The 17,733-nt window shown below is 36.5% G+C and overlaps 3 protein-coding genes across 3 annotated transcripts in view; all 3 read left to right on the top strand.

The window, feature by feature from the left end:
* Positions 1–443: 443 nt before the first annotated feature.
* Positions 444–3,895, top strand: LOC105195645 (probable cytochrome P450 6a14). Its single transcript, NM_001319647.1, is given in 5 exon segments — positions 444–982; positions 1,463–1,985; positions 2,678–2,899; positions 3,102–3,353; positions 3,516–3,895. Coding segments are annotated over 5 exon segments (1,503 nt in total). The 5' UTR covers positions 444–646; the 3' UTR covers positions 3,686–3,895.
* Positions 3,896–4,610: 715 nt separating this feature from the next.
* LOC105195822 (probable cytochrome P450 6a14) lies at positions 4,611–8,731 on the top strand. The gene is made up of 5 exons (XM_011161429.3): positions 4,611–5,505; positions 5,915–6,437; positions 7,015–7,236; positions 7,443–7,694; positions 7,856–8,731. Exons 1-5 carry the CDS (start codon positions 5,170–5,172, stop codon positions 8,023–8,025), a joined length of 1,503 nt encoding a protein of 500 aa, XP_011159731.1. The 5' UTR covers positions 4,611–5,169; the 3' UTR covers positions 8,026–8,731.
* Positions 8,732–12,730: 3,999 nt separating this feature from the next.
* The window catches only part of LOC105195823 (Down syndrome cell adhesion molecule homolog), a 33,118-nt gene continuing 28,115 nt past the window's right edge, over positions 12,731–17,733 (top strand). The window contains exon 1 of the mRNA XM_026136422.2: positions 12,731–14,357. Coding sequence (XP_025992207.1) covers positions 14,276–14,357 — 82 coding nt within the window. The 5' untranslated portion in view covers positions 12,731–14,275. The remainder of the gene's footprint in view (positions 14,358–17,733) is intronic.

The following is a 17,733-nucleotide window of genomic DNA, read 5'->3' as shown; positions in this document are numbered from 1 at the left end:
TATAACAAAAAAAACCACGGATACATAAATTGTGTATTTTTACTTTTTTTATCCATGCAGATCATGTAATGAGTACACATTAATTACATTAATGCAATGTTTATTTTCTGAAAAATAAAGGGTTATCTAGAGGGCTAGAGAAGGCTCATGTCAACTTTTCTCTAATAAACTTTTTCATTCTATCGCATGAAGTCACTGATGTTATAAAAGTGTTAAACAATTATTGCACTTATAAATCTTCAATTGCCTGATATTTTATTACAAGAATTATAATCCGTATGCTAACATAACAATGAGGTTGATTTTTATTTGAGAACAAAGTTTATCAGTAGATAACTGCACAACACGCTTAAAATGCAATGACTCAACATAATATCTATCAAACCTATATAGCATGATTACATGTGCACATGTGTATATATTGGTAATATCTCTCATCACATAAACGTAACGAGTCATTCTCTCTTAAGACGTGTCGTGAGAAGAGAGAATTATACTGTTCGACATTACGCAGTAAATATCACGCACAGTTAATTATTCGTTATGGTCTTGTATTATTATTAGCATTTGACTGTCTACAGAGTTTTTATTGTGAGTTAAATTAAATCACGGGTATCACAATTGCATAAGCGGCCGGTTAACTACAATGGCAGGGATATTCGAAATTCTCTGTGCTTGCGTGGTGATCTTGTATTTAATTTATCGTTATGTGACCGCTGATTTTAACTATTGGACATCGCGCGGGATTAATGGACCGAAACCCGTTCCATTTTTCGGCAACGTCGCCAAATTCATGATGGGCAAGAAATGCTTGGGTGACGTGTATAAAGAAATTTACGATCAATACCCGACAGAATCCGTAGTGGGAATATTTCGAAGAACAAGACCTGTGCTTCTTCTGAGGGATGCTAAATACATCAAACAGGTGTTAATTAAAGACTTCGCCACCTTTACCGATCGGAATGCATTTGTTTATGATAAGGTATTTTCCTTTGTAATAGACTGTAATAGATAATTATGATTTTGTTTTTTTTTTAAGTCGTGCAATTGTTAAATTATGAATGCAGCATGCTTATTTCAGAATAACTTTTACTTTTAAATTGACACACTATTAAAATAACAAAACATTAAGTAGAGAAGAGATAAACTGATAAAAATGTGATACAAAACTATATCAAAATAATAATTTTAACAATTATTTAAATTTATTTTTAATTTACTCTCTCTCTCTCTCTCTCTCTCTCTCTCTCTCTCTCGATTTTGAAATGTATGTATCAATTACCTACATACAATAAATAATTTTAAAAAATTCAAGTTGGAAAAAGCGTCTCTTTTTCTCTTTCTTCCTATAAAGTTGAACTGACGTATAAGTTTTGGAGCAGGCGTTGATCACACGGAAACTTTAAGAGGAAACTTTCTAACATAATTCCCACTTTCTGATACACTAATGCATAATTTATAGGCCGAACCCATGTCCATGCACCTCTTCAGGCTCGACGCTGTTAGATGGCGACCATTAAGAACGAGGCTCTCGCCCACCTTTACGTCCGGAAAGTTGAAGGACATGTTTCACTTGTTGCTGAACTGTGCCGACTACTTCGAAAAGTATCTCGACGAGAAGGTACCTGAAAACGGTGTTGTCGAGTGCAAGGATCTAACGTCCAAATTCACCGTTGATGTGATCGGATCGTGTGCCTTCGGTCTCGAAATGAACGCGCTGAAGGAGGAGAATAATGAATTTCAGAAAATGGGTCGTTACATATTCCGCTCCAGTCCAACAGTTATACTTAAAAACACGCTTAAAGAAATCCCGTGGTTCTACAAGAACTTCGGACATCTCATTGACGATCATGAAATAACTAAGTTTATGACGGACATTACACGAAGCACTATAGAGTACAGGAAACAGAACAATATCCATCGACACGATTTCATCGATACACTCATCGATCTCAAGGATAATCCTGACAAGCTGGGATTTGATAGTAAGAACTTTTCACCTTCGTGTCTTAGGCCGGTATTTACAGTTGCAAGTAATTTTCAATCTTTAATTGAAAGAAACAAATAAATAAATGTATGAATACATCTATAATTTATTACGTTTTTAATCAAAAATTGAAAATCCTTTATGACCATAAATACTGGCCTTAGTCTAATTTTAGTTTAATGTGCTCTTATCATAATTCTTTTTTGATCATGTTTGTTTTTTGAGAGATAATTGAATCTTTGATAACGAAACGTTACCTAACCGAATAAGATAATTTGTGATAAACTGACTCTGTGCAAACAAGTACGGTGACGAGTGATGTATTCGTCTAACATTGATAACATATATTTGTTTAACCAGGCAATTCAAACGAGCAATGAATTAGAGACAACAGAACTGTTAGACTCATCGCCAACAGCATACTGTATTATCTTGCTAATTATATTTTCGAATACAAGATCTTATTATCTTGTTTTATTACAACTTCAAAATTCTTGTCAAATCATTCTTATTCAATTATTATCATTTTATCTTCTCCTTTTCTGATAAATATTATAGCCTTGTTGATTATTTGCTTACACATATGTACATGTATAATTTCTTCCTTTTTTTTCTACTTTACGTAAATCTTATACAGGCATAATAAATTATTGTTATTATTAGTATTTCATTATTTCTATATTTTTATAGATGTAACGGATGAGTTCATTGCTGCTCAGGCGTTCGTATTTTTCGCGGCTGGCTTTGAAACATCCTCTACTACAATGTCCCATGCAATGTACGAATTGGCCCTGAATCAATCAATTCAAGATAAAGTTCGAGAGGAAATTAAAGAAGTCCTTAACAATAGTAATGGAGAAATATTATACGATGACATCAAGAAAATGACCTATTTGGAAAAGGTCTTTCAAGGTCTGTTTAATCTTCAAAAAATAATTTAAGTTTTTAATAATGTAATAAATGGAATTTAGTCACAAATATTTGGCACAATTTTTTTTCAATAAGTTCTTCTGAAAATCAAAGATGACAACTTCTGCAAAATATTTGTCAAACTTCTGATAAATCAACTATTTAAAAACATTTTATCTGAGTCAAATGCTTATGTTTTTTACAGAAACTCTTAGAAAATATCCACCAGTAATGTATCTCGTGAGAAAACCTATAAAAAATTACACTTTCGAGGGGACTAAAATCAATTTACGAAAGGGGCAAGATGTGATTATACCCATTTATGCTATTCAAAATGATCCGAATATTTATCCAGATCCGGAAGTTTTTGATCCTGAACGATTTAGCCCAGAAAACATGGAACAGAGAAATTCCATGTATTATCTACCTTTCGGAGATGGTCCAAGAAATTGTATCGGTAAAATATTTATAGATTATATCATAATGTTTATATTATAATGTTCACGCTCTCTTCATTCTATTCTCTTTAATAATATTTATTGTATACACGCACACACATGTTCATACATGGACATAATAATTTAAGAAATATTAAAATCATGCACGCTATCTTTTTTAGGGGCAAGGTTCGCCGTTAATCAGACCAAAGTTGGATTAATCAAAGTGCTGATGAATTATAAACTAGATGTTTGCGAAAAAACTCAGATTCCAGTTGTTCTTGCTCCATTATCCGGTTTAATGTTTCAAACGACTCACGGCATATATGTAAAATTGAGCAAAATCACCTAAGAGGATCATTATACTGTCATGTATATTTGTATGCATGTTACACATAATTCTGTATACTTAATCAATTAAGTAGTACAAAACGACACGGAAGTGTCATTTTACTCATGTTTCATTATAATGTTATTACTTGCGTTACATGTTTAAGCTGCAACATTGTAAATATCAAAACAATAAGACATTTATTAATAAAAGAATTAAGCGTGCTAACAATCAAGAATTTTTGTAATGTTGAAACGATTTAAATCGTATAATTTAGCATCGTCAATGCTAAATTGCTTTGACTACGCAAAACTCTTATCGCGTATATACATGCGGGTGCAATACATGCATCATAAAGAATAAGCGATGGTCGGCACGACACAATACAACACTAAAAAGGGAAAATAAAAAAACAAAAAACTAAAATCTTGGACTTTAGAAAAGGCCTCGAGTGTTTCTTGTTGACACGCAATTATTAGCCAAGGACAAATATTAATTAATTAAAGTAATAAAGGTATTATTTTGACATTGTGCTATTATCAGTCTTATGAATGGACTATTATTTTTGTATGTTTATGAAACTTCTGTGTGACTAATGTAAGGTTGTATAGCTATATAGAGTAACAAGAACATCCACGATTAAGCCAATTCTCCGGAAGTAATTAATCATACTTATTATTATCAATGTGAATGTGGTTTCCCATTGCCCGTTCGTATCAACCCATTCCAGATGCAAAATATCATTTGGATTGAATGAGAATATCGCAGGAGAATATAAACAAAATAACATGGTACAAATTAATTTTTCAAAAATGTTTAACCCTTTGTCAAATTACTTAAATTCAAAGAAATATTTGTTTGTATTATGACAGATAAGAAATCAATACTAATAACTGTTGCGTCGGGTGATTAGCAAACACTCTATTTTACATATAAAAGTATATTTTATTTTGGATATAACAACGTACCTGACAAGCGCGAACGAGAGAGAAGAGAGCGCAAGCAAAAGAAAAAAAAGAAACATAAAATAGACTATCATAATGCATGCCGCGATCGCTACAGCGATACCTATACATTTGAGAGCTCAGTATTTAACAATATAAATAAATTATAAGTTAAGTATGTAGTTTATCAGTGACTGAGTCATAACTGTCGAGTCATTTCGTTTTTAAGCGTGTTCTGCATTTATTTACTGATAAACTATGTAACCAAATTAAAATTTATTTCGAATGTATATCGCTATAGTGACATCGCGTGCATTATGATAGTCATAATACGTATATGTATTATATGATAGATGTACAAATATGTTAATATAATGCTAATATCCCTCATCATATAGAAGTAACAAGTCATTCTCTTCTAAGGCGTAAAATAAACATCACGCACTGATAGTTATTTCTTACGGTCTTGTATTATTATCAGTATTTGACTGTGTACAGAGTTTATTACAAGTTAAATTAAATCGCGAGTATCACAGTCGCACAAGCAGCCGATTAACTATAATGGCAGGATTATTCGAAATTCTCTGTGCCTGCGTGGTAATCTTATATTTAATTTATCGTTATGTGACCGCCGATTTTGACTACTGGACATCGCGCGGAATTAATGGACCGAAACCTATTCCATTTTTCGGCAACGTCGCCAAATTTATGATGGGCAAGAAAAGTTTGGGTGACATGTACAAAGAAATTTACGTGCAATACCCGACAGAGTCCGTTGTAGGTGTGTTTTTAAGAGGAAGACCCGTGCTTCTCCTAAGGGATCCTAAATACATCAAACAGGTGCTGATTAAGGATTTCGCCACCTTTATCGAACGGAGTACATTTATTAACGATAAGGTATTTTCCTCTGTATAGACTGTAATAGATAATTATGATTTTTTTCTTTTTTTTTAAGTCGTGCGATTGTGAAATTATGCATGTGCAGCATGCTTATTTCAGAATAATTTTTACTTAAATTGATACGCTATTAAAATGACAAAACATTAAGTAGAGAAGAGATAAACTGATAAAAATAAAATAAAATGTGACACAAAACTACATCAAAATAATAATTTTCACAATTACCAACGTACACTAAATAATTAAAAAAATTACAAGTTGGAAAGAGTGTCTCTTTTTCTCTCTCTTCCTATATAGTTGAACTGACGTATAAATTTTGGAGCAGGCGTTGATCACACGGAAATTTTAAGAAAAAATTTTTCTAACATAATTCCCACTTTTTGATACACTGACGGATAATTTATAGGCCGAACCCATGTCCATGCACCTCTTCAGGCTCGACGCTGTTAGATGGCGACCATTAAGAACGAGGCTCTCGCCCACCTTTACGTCCGGAAAATTGAAGGACATGTTTCACTTATTGCTGAACTGTGCCGACTACTTCGAAAAGTATCTCGACAAAAAGGTATCTGAAAACGGTGTTGTCGAGTGCAAGGATCTAACGTCCAAATTCACCGTTGATGTGATCGGATCGTGTGCCTTCGGTCTCGAAATGAACGCGCTGAAGGAAGAGAATAATGAATTTCAGAAAATGGGTCGTTACATATTCCGCGCCAATACAGCAATCGTTTTTAAAAGCATGCTCAGAGAAATCCCGTGGGTCTACAAGAACTTCGGACATATCTTTGATGATCATAAAGTGACTAAATTTATAACGGACATTACACGAAACACTATAGAGTATAGGAAGAAGAACAATATCCGTCGACACGATTTCATCGATACACTCATTGATCTCAAGGATAATCCTGACAAGCTGGGCTTTAATAGTAAGAACATAACTTTTCACCTTTTTGTGTCTTAAACCGGTATTCATAGTCTCAAATAATTTTCAATCTTTAATTAAAAGAAAAAAGAATAAATAAATTTATAAATAAATCTGTAAGTAATTACGCTTTTAATCAAAGATTGAAAATTATTTAAGTCTATAAATACCGGCCTTAACCTAATTTTGGTTTAATTTGCTCTTGTTTTTTTTTTCGAGTATGTGTTTTTTTCTAAAAAAGATTTTGTTTAATCGAGCAATGAATTAGGCAAAACTGTTAGGCTCATCGTCAACAGCATACCGCATTACTTTGCTAATTATATCTTCAAAGATACGAGATCTTATTATCTTGAATTACAAATTCAAAAGTCATAATGACGATTTCTATCAAATAATTAACTTATTCAATTATTAACTTTTTATCTTCTCTCTTTCTGATAAGCATTGTAGCCTAGTTGATTATTTGCTTATACATATATGCGTGTACAATTTCTTCCTATTTTTCAATTTCACATAAATCTTATACAGGCACTATAAATTATTGTTATTATTAGTATTTCATTATTTCTATATTTTTATAGATGTAACGGATGAATTCATTGCTGCCCAAGCGTTCGTATTTTTTGCGGCTGGCTTTGAAACATCCTCTACTACGATGTCCTGTGCAATGTACGAGTTGGCCCTGAATCAATCAATTCAAGATAAAGTTCGAAAGGAGATTAAAGAAGTCCTTAACAGTAGTGATGGAGTAATATTATACGATGACATCAAGAAAATGAGCTATTTGGAAAAGATCTTTCAAGGTCTGTTTAATCTTCAAAAAACAATTTAATTTTTTAATAATTTAATAAACCGAATTTTGTCACAAATATTTGGCACAATTTTTTTTCAATAAGCTCTTCTGAAACTCAAAGACGACAACCTTTGCAAAATATTTATCAAGCTTCTAATAAATCGACTATTTGAAAATATTTTTTCTGCTGAGTCAAGTGCTTGTGTTACTTTACAGAGACTCTTAGAAAATATCCACTAGTAATGTTTCTCATGAGAAGACCTATAAGAAATTACACTTTCGAGGGGACTAAAATCGATCTACGGAAGGGGCAAGAAGTGATTATACCCGTTTACGGCATTCATAATGATCCCAATATTTACCCAAATCCGGAAGTTTTTGATCCTGAACGATTTAGCCCAGAAAACATGGAACAGAGAAATTCCATGTATTATCTACCTTTCGGAGATGGTCCAAGAAATTGTATCGGTAAAAAACTTATGGATTGTATCATAATGTTTATATTATAATGTTCGCGCTATCTTTTTTCTATTCTCTTTAGTTTACATATAATATTTATTGTATACATACACATGCACACACATACTTGATTTGAGAAATGTTAAAATCATGCGCGCTATCTTTTTCAGGAGCAAGGTTTGCCGCTTATCAGACCAAAGTTGGATTAATCAAAGTGCTGATGAATTATAAAATAAATGTTTGCGAAAAAACTCAGATTCCAATTGTTCTTGCTCCACAATCCCCTTTGACGCTTCAAACGACTCACGGCATATATGTAAAATTGACTAAGCTCATCTAAGAAGATGCTACGTAATTTGTACGTATGCTACATTGTTTTGTACGACGTTATTCTCATGCAACTTTGTACTAGTTTTACATATTAAATTTTATAATTATATAAATAAGAATATCAACGTATCGATAACATGCAGTAGTAATAAATGTTTTAATGTTTGATATTACGTTTGATATCTAAAATGTTTATATTTTATATTATATTTAAAATCCACATATTAAGAATATGAACTAAAGCATATGCACTTAGAAAAGATAGCAATAAAAGTGATAATATTTCACCGAATAAATTCATTCGTGAATAAATTTAAAAAATAAATTTAAAGCTTAATAGTCTCAGACCTTGACATTGATTAAGATGCATTTAATGTTGTTATCATAAAACTATAAACATTTCGTAACGATAAACGCAACAGAAGAAGACAGGAACGCTTTCTTTCAATTTTGTAACGAAACTAATAAAATTCCCACGTATTTCGCAAAAGCTACACCAGAAGCATTTGAATGCACCAAACAAATTAACGTATTTTTGCATTGAATAGCATTACGATTTATGTTTAACTATAGTAATAAGATCATTGGAAAATATTGTGAAAGCCGAGGAATAACTAAATTAAAAATCGGCGATCTAAGCGCGTAATTGGTGAATTCATTTTTCGGATAAAAAGTAATAATTAAGTTTCTCTGCTAATAAAAGAAAATTAACGATGTGCGATGATTTGTAATATCTTACTCGAATGCTTTACGCTCGTTCTAGCAATTAGATATATCACCGTGAAGTACAACTATCGGAAAGTTCACCTCAGTGTGAAGAGGCCAACTCTACTGTCGATTATTTTGACAACTTCGGGAGAATTATATTCGGGAAGATAATAACGGATAATTACTTAATAAAGATCTATGACACATATGAACAAAAACTATTAATAGGAATTTATTCTTTCTTACAGTTTTATTGAAAAAGATTCGGCGTTTAAAAATATCTTTATTAAAAGTTTTTATCCGCCGATCTTCGTTAGTTAGCAAATAATCTGATTCTATGTTTCCATGCACGTAATCAGATATTGACGTTGATTAAGAAATATTTAACGCTGTTATCACAAGTCGCACTATCTCGAAGTGATAAACGTAATAGAAGAAAACAGAAAAGTTTTTTTTTTTTCAAAACTCTGTAGTAAAAATAATTTCTACATCTGAAACTTGTTAAAATCAATCCAGTTTGATCTGTAATATTGTGATAAGGATACGTCAATGTTGCAGACTTCGAATGTCAATAGGTCTTTTATCGTTATGATAAAATTATAATATTATCATAACGATAAAAGACCTATTGACATTCGAAGTTTGCAACATTGACGTATCCTTATCACAAGACGATTTTTTTCTCTCATTAATCTTGACTACGAATGGAACAAGAAATAATGTAAATATCTTTAGTCATGCATACATTATTAAGTATACACGAGATAAATAGCAACACTTCAACAACGTATTGTGATAATATTCAGGCATTTCGGACTATCTCTCATTTTGGCAAGTACAATAATTCGAGCAAATCATCGTTCTACAACAGTGTTCTAGAAACTTGTTGCGGAAGCAATAAACTTTCGTCTTGAATACACCTTATTGCACATCTGTTTTCAATGAATTTCATCTATTATCATTATAATTATGGTAAACGTGATACTGACATGATGGCTACTCGATACATATATAAAGTATAAGTGTTAATACACAATTGCAAATTTGCACTGTTTGACAGAAGGGATTTTTGGAAAAATTTTATTAACACGAAGCAATTTCCAAATTGAAGCATTTGAAAATTGTTGCGTTTCAAATTTTGTAAAATTTTCAAATAAAGATAAAAGAGGCAGCTGACAAAGAGTTAACATTTCACGTTTTCCAGTTATGTTCTCGAATTTTAAATGTCCATGTCAATGCAATGCATACGTTTCACGCGTGTACACATGTGTGATTTTTTTCGGTTAGCCGACGTACACGTAAATCACTTTCACTGCCCGCAGGGTCCACGAATTAAATCCGGCTTGTTCTGTAATTCAATTTTTAGTTTTTAATACTCGCGCTTTTATGCATTGGCAGTTGTCATTTTTCTTGAATTTTTTTATTTCACCGCAACACAAAGCGTATGTAAAAAAAACTGCGTACAGTATACCAGAATGCGTGACTACAAGGAATATAAACCAGCAGGAAAATAATAATAATAATAATAATAGAACAAAAAAAAATTCTTAAACACGCACTCTGATTTTACTTATATAACCCAGATATATTTTTTATATTAATTTAATACTATCAACTTAATGTTTATCTTCGTGATTATCTAAATGCATTCGTTTACCATTCATTATCTGTGCTCTCAACAGAGAAATGATATGTATAATATGTATAATATTATAATTATATTATACATATTTCATTTTATATCCTATTTTATACTTCTTTATATTTTTTGTCTTCATATAATGTTTATATCAATTCGATTTTATATCAATAATATTATACATAACAGCCAATATTATTGTTGATCAAGTTTAAAATTTCTATTGTTTATTGTAGATTTAATGCCGTTTAATTATTCAATGTATACTTTAGGTTACAAAGTTAACAAATTTTCAGTCGACACCTTTTAATCTTTCAATACAGATTGTTCCTGTTTAATTAGTACTTCCTCTTAATACCTCTTCCATGATATTCATACAGCGTCCAAGTAGCTTTAGTCGATCGAGAGAGAGACGCAAAGTAGTCGCAAACGTAATTGGTCAAACGCACAGCACGCAGCATACCACGTCATTTTGACAGTACTAGTCGCACAGTTGTCATTTTGCGTGAAACGCAGAGTTACAAAATGCTTTGTGTTGCATGTAATATTAATCTATGCCTATGTGCGTTTGACATCATCCCCCTTAATACAAAACAACGATAAAAAAATCGTTCGTTTTCGTATTGAAAAAATTATTATATTACACACCACTTAAAAAAATAAAAATCTTCTTGAATATTATCTTGGTGTCTAATAATATTTTTTTACGCGGTTAGAAAAGAATTGGAAAAAATATATAAAAAGTGATTCACAACGTGTGAGTATAAAAATGGCACAGAAATAATACAAAACGTTAAAATATGATACATTATAGGAGAATTCTTTCTATTCACCGACATATAAATAATTTTATTAATGTAATAAACGAACAATATTAAACATTTATAACTTTTATTCATAAATTTTATGATTTGATAATTTTATTATTGAATATTATTTTCCTAATTATAACTTGCTCAAAATTTCATTGAATTTAGACATATTAATTGGTGGCGTTTTATACAAAGAGGAGCAGCATATTTGGAAATAGAAGATGGATATTTTGACGAAATAATATAATCAGGAGAATAATAACACATCGTTCAATAAGTCCCGAGACTAACCCAGAGATAACGCTAGTAGTACCAAGCTGGCCACGTTTCCCTAGAATGCGAACCTTCACATGAAACGTGTACAAATTTCACGTCGATCGGACCACAAACAGCTGAGTTATTGAGGTTAGAGCAAAGTCACTTTGTAATTTGTTTGAAAAATGGAAAAAAATTTAGTTTCGCGTGTTGATAAAGCATTGTTTTTTAATGGGTAAATTCCATCTAAATCAACGATTTGTCGTTGGTATGCTGAGTTTAAACGTGGTCGTACGGACACAAACGATGCGGAACGTTCGGGTAGGCCATTGGAAGCCGTTTACAAATTACAAAGTGACTTTGCTCTAACCTCAATAACTCAGCTGTTTGTGGTCCGATCGACGTGAAATTTGTACACGTTTCATGTGAAGGTTCGCATTCTAGGGAAACGTGGCCAGCTTGGTACTACTAGCGTTATCTCTGGGTTAGTCTCGGGACTTATTGAACGATGTGTTATTCCTTTAATAAAATTATAAAATAATAAAATTCATTAATACGAGTCATAAAGGATATAAATGATATTTTTCATCTGTTATAATATTAATAAAATTATTTGTGTCTCAATAACCGAGCCGCGTGCGCGCGCGGAATTGACCTAAAACTGATCTACAGTATACAAAAATACCTTTTGTTATTTCTGTGTCCTGAATGCATTTCTGAAATTGTCCCCACATGTTACAATATTAAACACCCTGTATAAATTCACGTAGAAAATATTATAGGCATCAAGATTCGTTTTGACTCATTTCTCTTATATTTCTACGTTTCTTCTTAAAAAAAAGACAAAGGTTATTAAGTGCAAAATGAGAGAGTATAATTGTTTAATTTATTCGCAATATTAGGCCGGGATTTGGGTAATCTTTTCAAAATCTTATATAGATACCGTTTTAATTCTAGCTGTATATCTGTCGTCGCGCTGGCGACCGGCAAAGATTTCCCGAATCATTAACCCTTATTTCTCACATTCCGAGCTGCAAGCTAAACACAAACGACCTCGCGTTCTCTTTGTTCCGTATCGTTCGCGGTTTCAGCGTTTTCAGCGAGACGACAGTCGTTTTCTAACGTTCACCCGATTCGCGAAGTGTCGGGCGGTCCCGATGGGAAGGGGCGCGCGCAGTAGAGTAGGACGAGGCCGGGCTCGGAAGCGAAGGGGATGAAAAGTGATCGGCGGGCGCTTTAAGCGGCCGCCGCACCGGAGGGTGACGGACTCGCACGAGTCGCGCCGAGTCGAGCCGAAAGCTTCGACGGCACCGTCAGTAGGCCTGCCGCAACGCAGCAGTGAGCGCGCCTTCCACCTTAAGCAGGGGTTCGCGTTTCCCGGAGGTTCGCTCGATCGGCTGGGAAACGTCGCGCCGCGTCGTCTGAATCCGATCGCCGAATTTTTCATGCGCGTGAAATCTGGGACGGAATCTTTCGGAGGCCGATCCGTGCGCGCGCGACAGGTGAAAGTGTAGCGTCCAGGACGACCAGCGGTGAACCACCCTCGTACCCACGGTAATCTCCCTATACGCGTTTCCTCCCAGAGAAAACTTGGCACGAGTTCGCCAGCGTCGGCCACTGACCCGAGGTTGCGATCTGGTATCACACTGAATCACGAGGCCGCGGGGGGCAATCTCCCTCGAGAAGGAACGGAATATATTTTCACGCGACGGTATAGCATAATACGTAAGAAAATTCCGAATCTTCTTTCCCAGGTGACATAGAGAATCTTTTTTCTCGTCTGTACCTGAAGAGGCGTCGCGTCGGATCGATTTGACAAGTCTGCCGATCGATTGGCGATTGGAGATGCCAACGCGTCGGCGTTTGCCGCCTGAACGCCTTCACTTTCCCGCGACACGTTCACGCTATAATTATTGAGAGCGGTGCAGCCGCTATATATGAATTTTGCGGAGGATGCAGTAGGACGGTGGACGATAATCCCGATATATCAAGGTGCACGTAAAATGTTTTTCGTGCGCGGAGTACGGCGGCGTGTTACCTGCGCCCGTTAACGCTCGACGTAGTCGACCTGCGGTTATCCACGACGAACCGAGTCATCTAGCCCATCGATTTTTCCGTCCCACGTTCTCGAAAACATCATTACGTCATTATCCGCCGGGCGATGACGGAGGAGAGACGTGGGATGGCACGTTCGCGGGCGCGTGTGAGACTAAGTGGTGTATGAAGTGAACGCCAATAGACTGTGCAAGGATGTACAATTAGCCGATCGAGTAACCCCGTTAGACGACGTTGGAGAGTTTGCGTACATAAATAACGCGCGTAATCGCGCGCGGAGCCCTTAAGGAGCTGCCGCGACTTACTTGTAATCCGCAGTTTTCTCGCTGTCGAGAATCCAGCAGCGGCGAAGTGCCTCTCGCGTGCTCCGTCAACTGCACTTAAGCCTCGCCTCTCAAAGCGCAGGTCGGGAGCCCCGCGCGCGCCGCCGTCAGCCTCGCTCGTTACCGTTAAAAGTGTACATCGGACGTTTTATCGGACGGTGGGCAGGGGGAGGGGGTGGGATTCACCATCACGGTGAAAATCGGCCGCGAAGGGACCGGCGAGCGCGCCGGTGGCGGTCAGATCGATGCGACGGATCCCCCGTCTTTCGCGTCTTGTGACGAGATGCGTCCGTTAGGACCGAGATTCCGGATGACCTGACGGACGGATCATCACCGGGGGAAATCGCTCGTCTCATTGAAAGTTATCAGCCACGTCGTCTTCCACTTAAGAACGGGATTCGAGGAGAAGGAGAAGGACGGTGTATCTGCACGACGAGGAGGAGGAAGCGAAGATTCATATCGCTTACAATGGAGAGGATGCTTTTGCTGATGAGCTTGCTGGCCCGGTTCGTCGTAGCGGAAGTTCTGCTCGGCGACGTCGACGAGCCACGTAAGTAAATGAAAAACTTGGGAGCTTTCTAGCAGAGAGAGAGAGAAAGAGAGAGAGAGAGAGAGAGAGAGAGAAAGAGAGGGGGGGAGGGAAATAGCATAATATATAATTGCGAAAGAAGGGCAAGTTTCGTTTCTTTCCGTTCTGCGTTCGCTAATGGGATTGGGGAAACAAATAATTGGTCCGGGTCGATAAGTATTCTTCTATTCTCTTTACAAGGTTTCTTCTCTCCCTCAATTTATGTTTCTCCGAGAACTTCCGTCATCGCTTATGTATGCTGACACGTTTAAGGCTAAGTATCCATGTTGCTTTCGCAGGTAACGGGGAAAATGTTTACGCTTGCAATATTCCCCTGCTTTCAACATAGTGAAAATATTTACGCGCCTGCATTAGGATCGCTTATATCGATGCCTGTATCGATTTTCCATATCACAACGCAAGATAATGAACCAAGCGACATAATAGCGACACGAAACAATGGACGATCAATTTCTCCTGGTAAAATTTTAAATTTCGACCAGTGCTAGTAGCGACAATTCGAATAAAATATCTTTAATGCAAAGTATTAAAATTGATCGAAAAAGATTGCGGTTAATTTAATTTTCAATGAAACAAGATTAAAGAATTTCGATCGGTAGCTACAATAACAATATTAATCATGCATCAAAGCGAATAAATATGACATCGTCTAATAGTTACCGTTTAAACTTGTAACGAAAACGTGTACGAGAAAACATGAAAATCAAATAACGTTTCTAGGGCACGTGTACAATAATAATAGTTGATAAAATTTCTTTTTCATTCGCGTTGTTCGCATACTGTAGTCGCACATAGAACTTTGACAAGCAAAGACTTGAACAAACGACAATAAATGAATTAATTCACACGGTTAGTTGCAACGATTGCAGCCTGTGACTATGTCTGGAAAAAAAAAATTATAAAAGCCCACATCGAATAGAAAATATACCAACGAGGAGTACTGACGATCATCTATCCAGTTAACTAAAAAATAAAAGAGAGAGTCTATCATTTTTATTTTATTCACACTTTTGGATTCAATATTTAACCAGGATAAACTTCAATTACTGGACGTTTCAAAAATTTCGCCAAAGAAAAAATGTCTAGATATCCGATAAAAAAATATTGCTATTTTATTATTATTATTCGTATTGATTTTTCGGAGTCACATTTATCGTATGCGCCAACACGGCGAGCGGACAATAATTGTACGATTAGCACGATCGTTTGCCAATGTCTGGAATTACCGCATCGGCGGAACACGTCGTCGGGTCGTGCCGCAATTATCATGCAACAACGGCTTGGGCATTAAATGCGAAACTGAATGCCAGCAAGACGAGAATTTATTCGGTGATCCTACATACACATTTCGGCATTGCGTACCGGGCCGATGCGCGAGGTTGACAAATGACGCGTTCTGATTTACGACACGGGTACGGGGGTAAAAGGACACGACGGGAAATTTCAGGCGCGACGCGCGGCCGCGATTTACGCCGCTAATTAATGGCGAAGGACAAGTTAGTGCGACCGTCATCGTAGCGACATCGACGACAAGCTCATAATCGTTAACGCGCGCGTCGTGCGTGATGTGGCGTGTCGCGTGCGCGAGCGCCGGAAAAAGATGAGGCGGGGGTAGATCGAGCGTACGGGGGAGCGTACATTAATTTTGACGTACGCACAGAACGTGAACGGCGTCGAGAATTCGCCGCCTGTCAATAGTTGTTTTGCGGGCGACGGCGGCGCGGCGGCGGCGGGGACGCGCCCTCCGCCGCCGCCGCCGTCGTGCTCCACGACATCGGACAGGACCGCAACCCTTTATTTAATCGATGCATTATGCAAATTGACATAACGGCTCCACTTCGGATGCAGTAATCGACCGCCATCTCTCGACAGATTCACAATGGGCCAACATGTACGCTGAATAATTGGCAGTAGCGTATCGTGGGCTGAAAATCAAAGCCGCTGCATGCGCACCCCCGCCCTCCCCCGACCCCTTGCCCGCCCCATACCCGCGAATTCTCGTGTATATCAGGAACCAACGATGGACCCCCGGCGTGTAGCGCGCACGCACACAAATGCATAATGGTGTGTACCGCCGCCCCGTACGTACGCTTGTTCGAAATTGAATGCCATTGGGGGGCGTAGATCAGAGGACACGAGTTAGGGAAAAAAACATAGCGCGGCGTGCGGGGAATAACATTGTTTCATTTGTATTTTTTTTATAAACAAAGCGGTTTTGTGCGAAACGCGCGCCGTCAAAGGGAGAAGAATTCCGTAATAAAGAATACCTCACAACTCATACCGCGTCGATTCGCAAATTTATGGCTTCGATTGTTTGATTACACAATTCTTGTCAGTGGTAGAGATATATGAAAATCACTCCGCTATTCTCCCGCGCGCTCCCCTAAAATACTAGTTTCTGACTAGTATTTTTAACTTCTTAAAAAAATCCTCTTATCTATTATTCCGAGACCTTTATTCTCCCGCTCGTTTGTGCGCTGCAAAAAAAAAGCTGCTTAAAACAACATGCTTTAATGCATGTCTCCACTTTTAGAAAAACTTATTGTTCAGTGTGTATTTATGGTCAAATGCATAAATTCACTCTGCAGATATAGATGTTCTAAAAAAAAAAAAAAACATTTTGTTAATTTGATTTGTCAGTTTTGTTAAAAGTAAAGGCACTTCAACATGCCTGAAAGCACGCCGTTTTAACAAGTCGTTTCTAATCTTAAAAATATCTCTCGTTACTATTCAGATTTGATCGTGCGTTAAACTCCTTAGCTTCTGCTCACGTTAAAGTTTCATACCACCGTTTAAACTGGTCAAGGGTTTCTGAGCTGTATTCGTTAGGTAAATAAAGGAAAACGATGATATAGCCAAAGACCGCGCATGGGATTTTAATGACGGGTTTAGCAGCATCCGTCGATGCGACGTATAATACAACGTCCTTGTCATGGTTTAAACGCCGATTACACCAAAGTAGGACGATTGTAAAGTTAATAGGGCTGTGGAACGTTCGCAGTAGCGTTACCTTATCTACTTCAATTGCCACGGTTCGTAGAACATTAAATTTTTATTCGATCGTTAAACCAGATAGATTACGATCGGAGGCATCAAACGCTGTATCCGCTATAGCGCGCGGTATTTTCCGTATTATAGTAGGCAACTTTACACACTGTATCGCTGACAGTAAAGCAAATTAAAGTGCGCTAACTCCCAGTAGTATACATAACGCCGTGTATACGTATGCACGCCGTAGCGTTTACTGAAATAGTGGCAAAGGTGTGAATTAAAAGTTGACAAAGCTAACCTTTACATTTGCGTTTGATAATAAAGATTAAAGGGCGTGTATTTAAAG

Source organism: Solenopsis invicta, chromosome 4 (assembly GCF_016802725.1).
Source record: "Solenopsis invicta isolate M01_SB chromosome 4, UNIL_Sinv_3.0, whole genome shotgun sequence".
In the NCBI taxonomy this organism is placed as follows: domain Eukaryota; kingdom Metazoa; phylum Arthropoda; class Insecta; order Hymenoptera; family Formicidae; genus Solenopsis; species Solenopsis invicta.
This window is presented reverse-complemented; position numbering and strand designations above follow the sequence as displayed.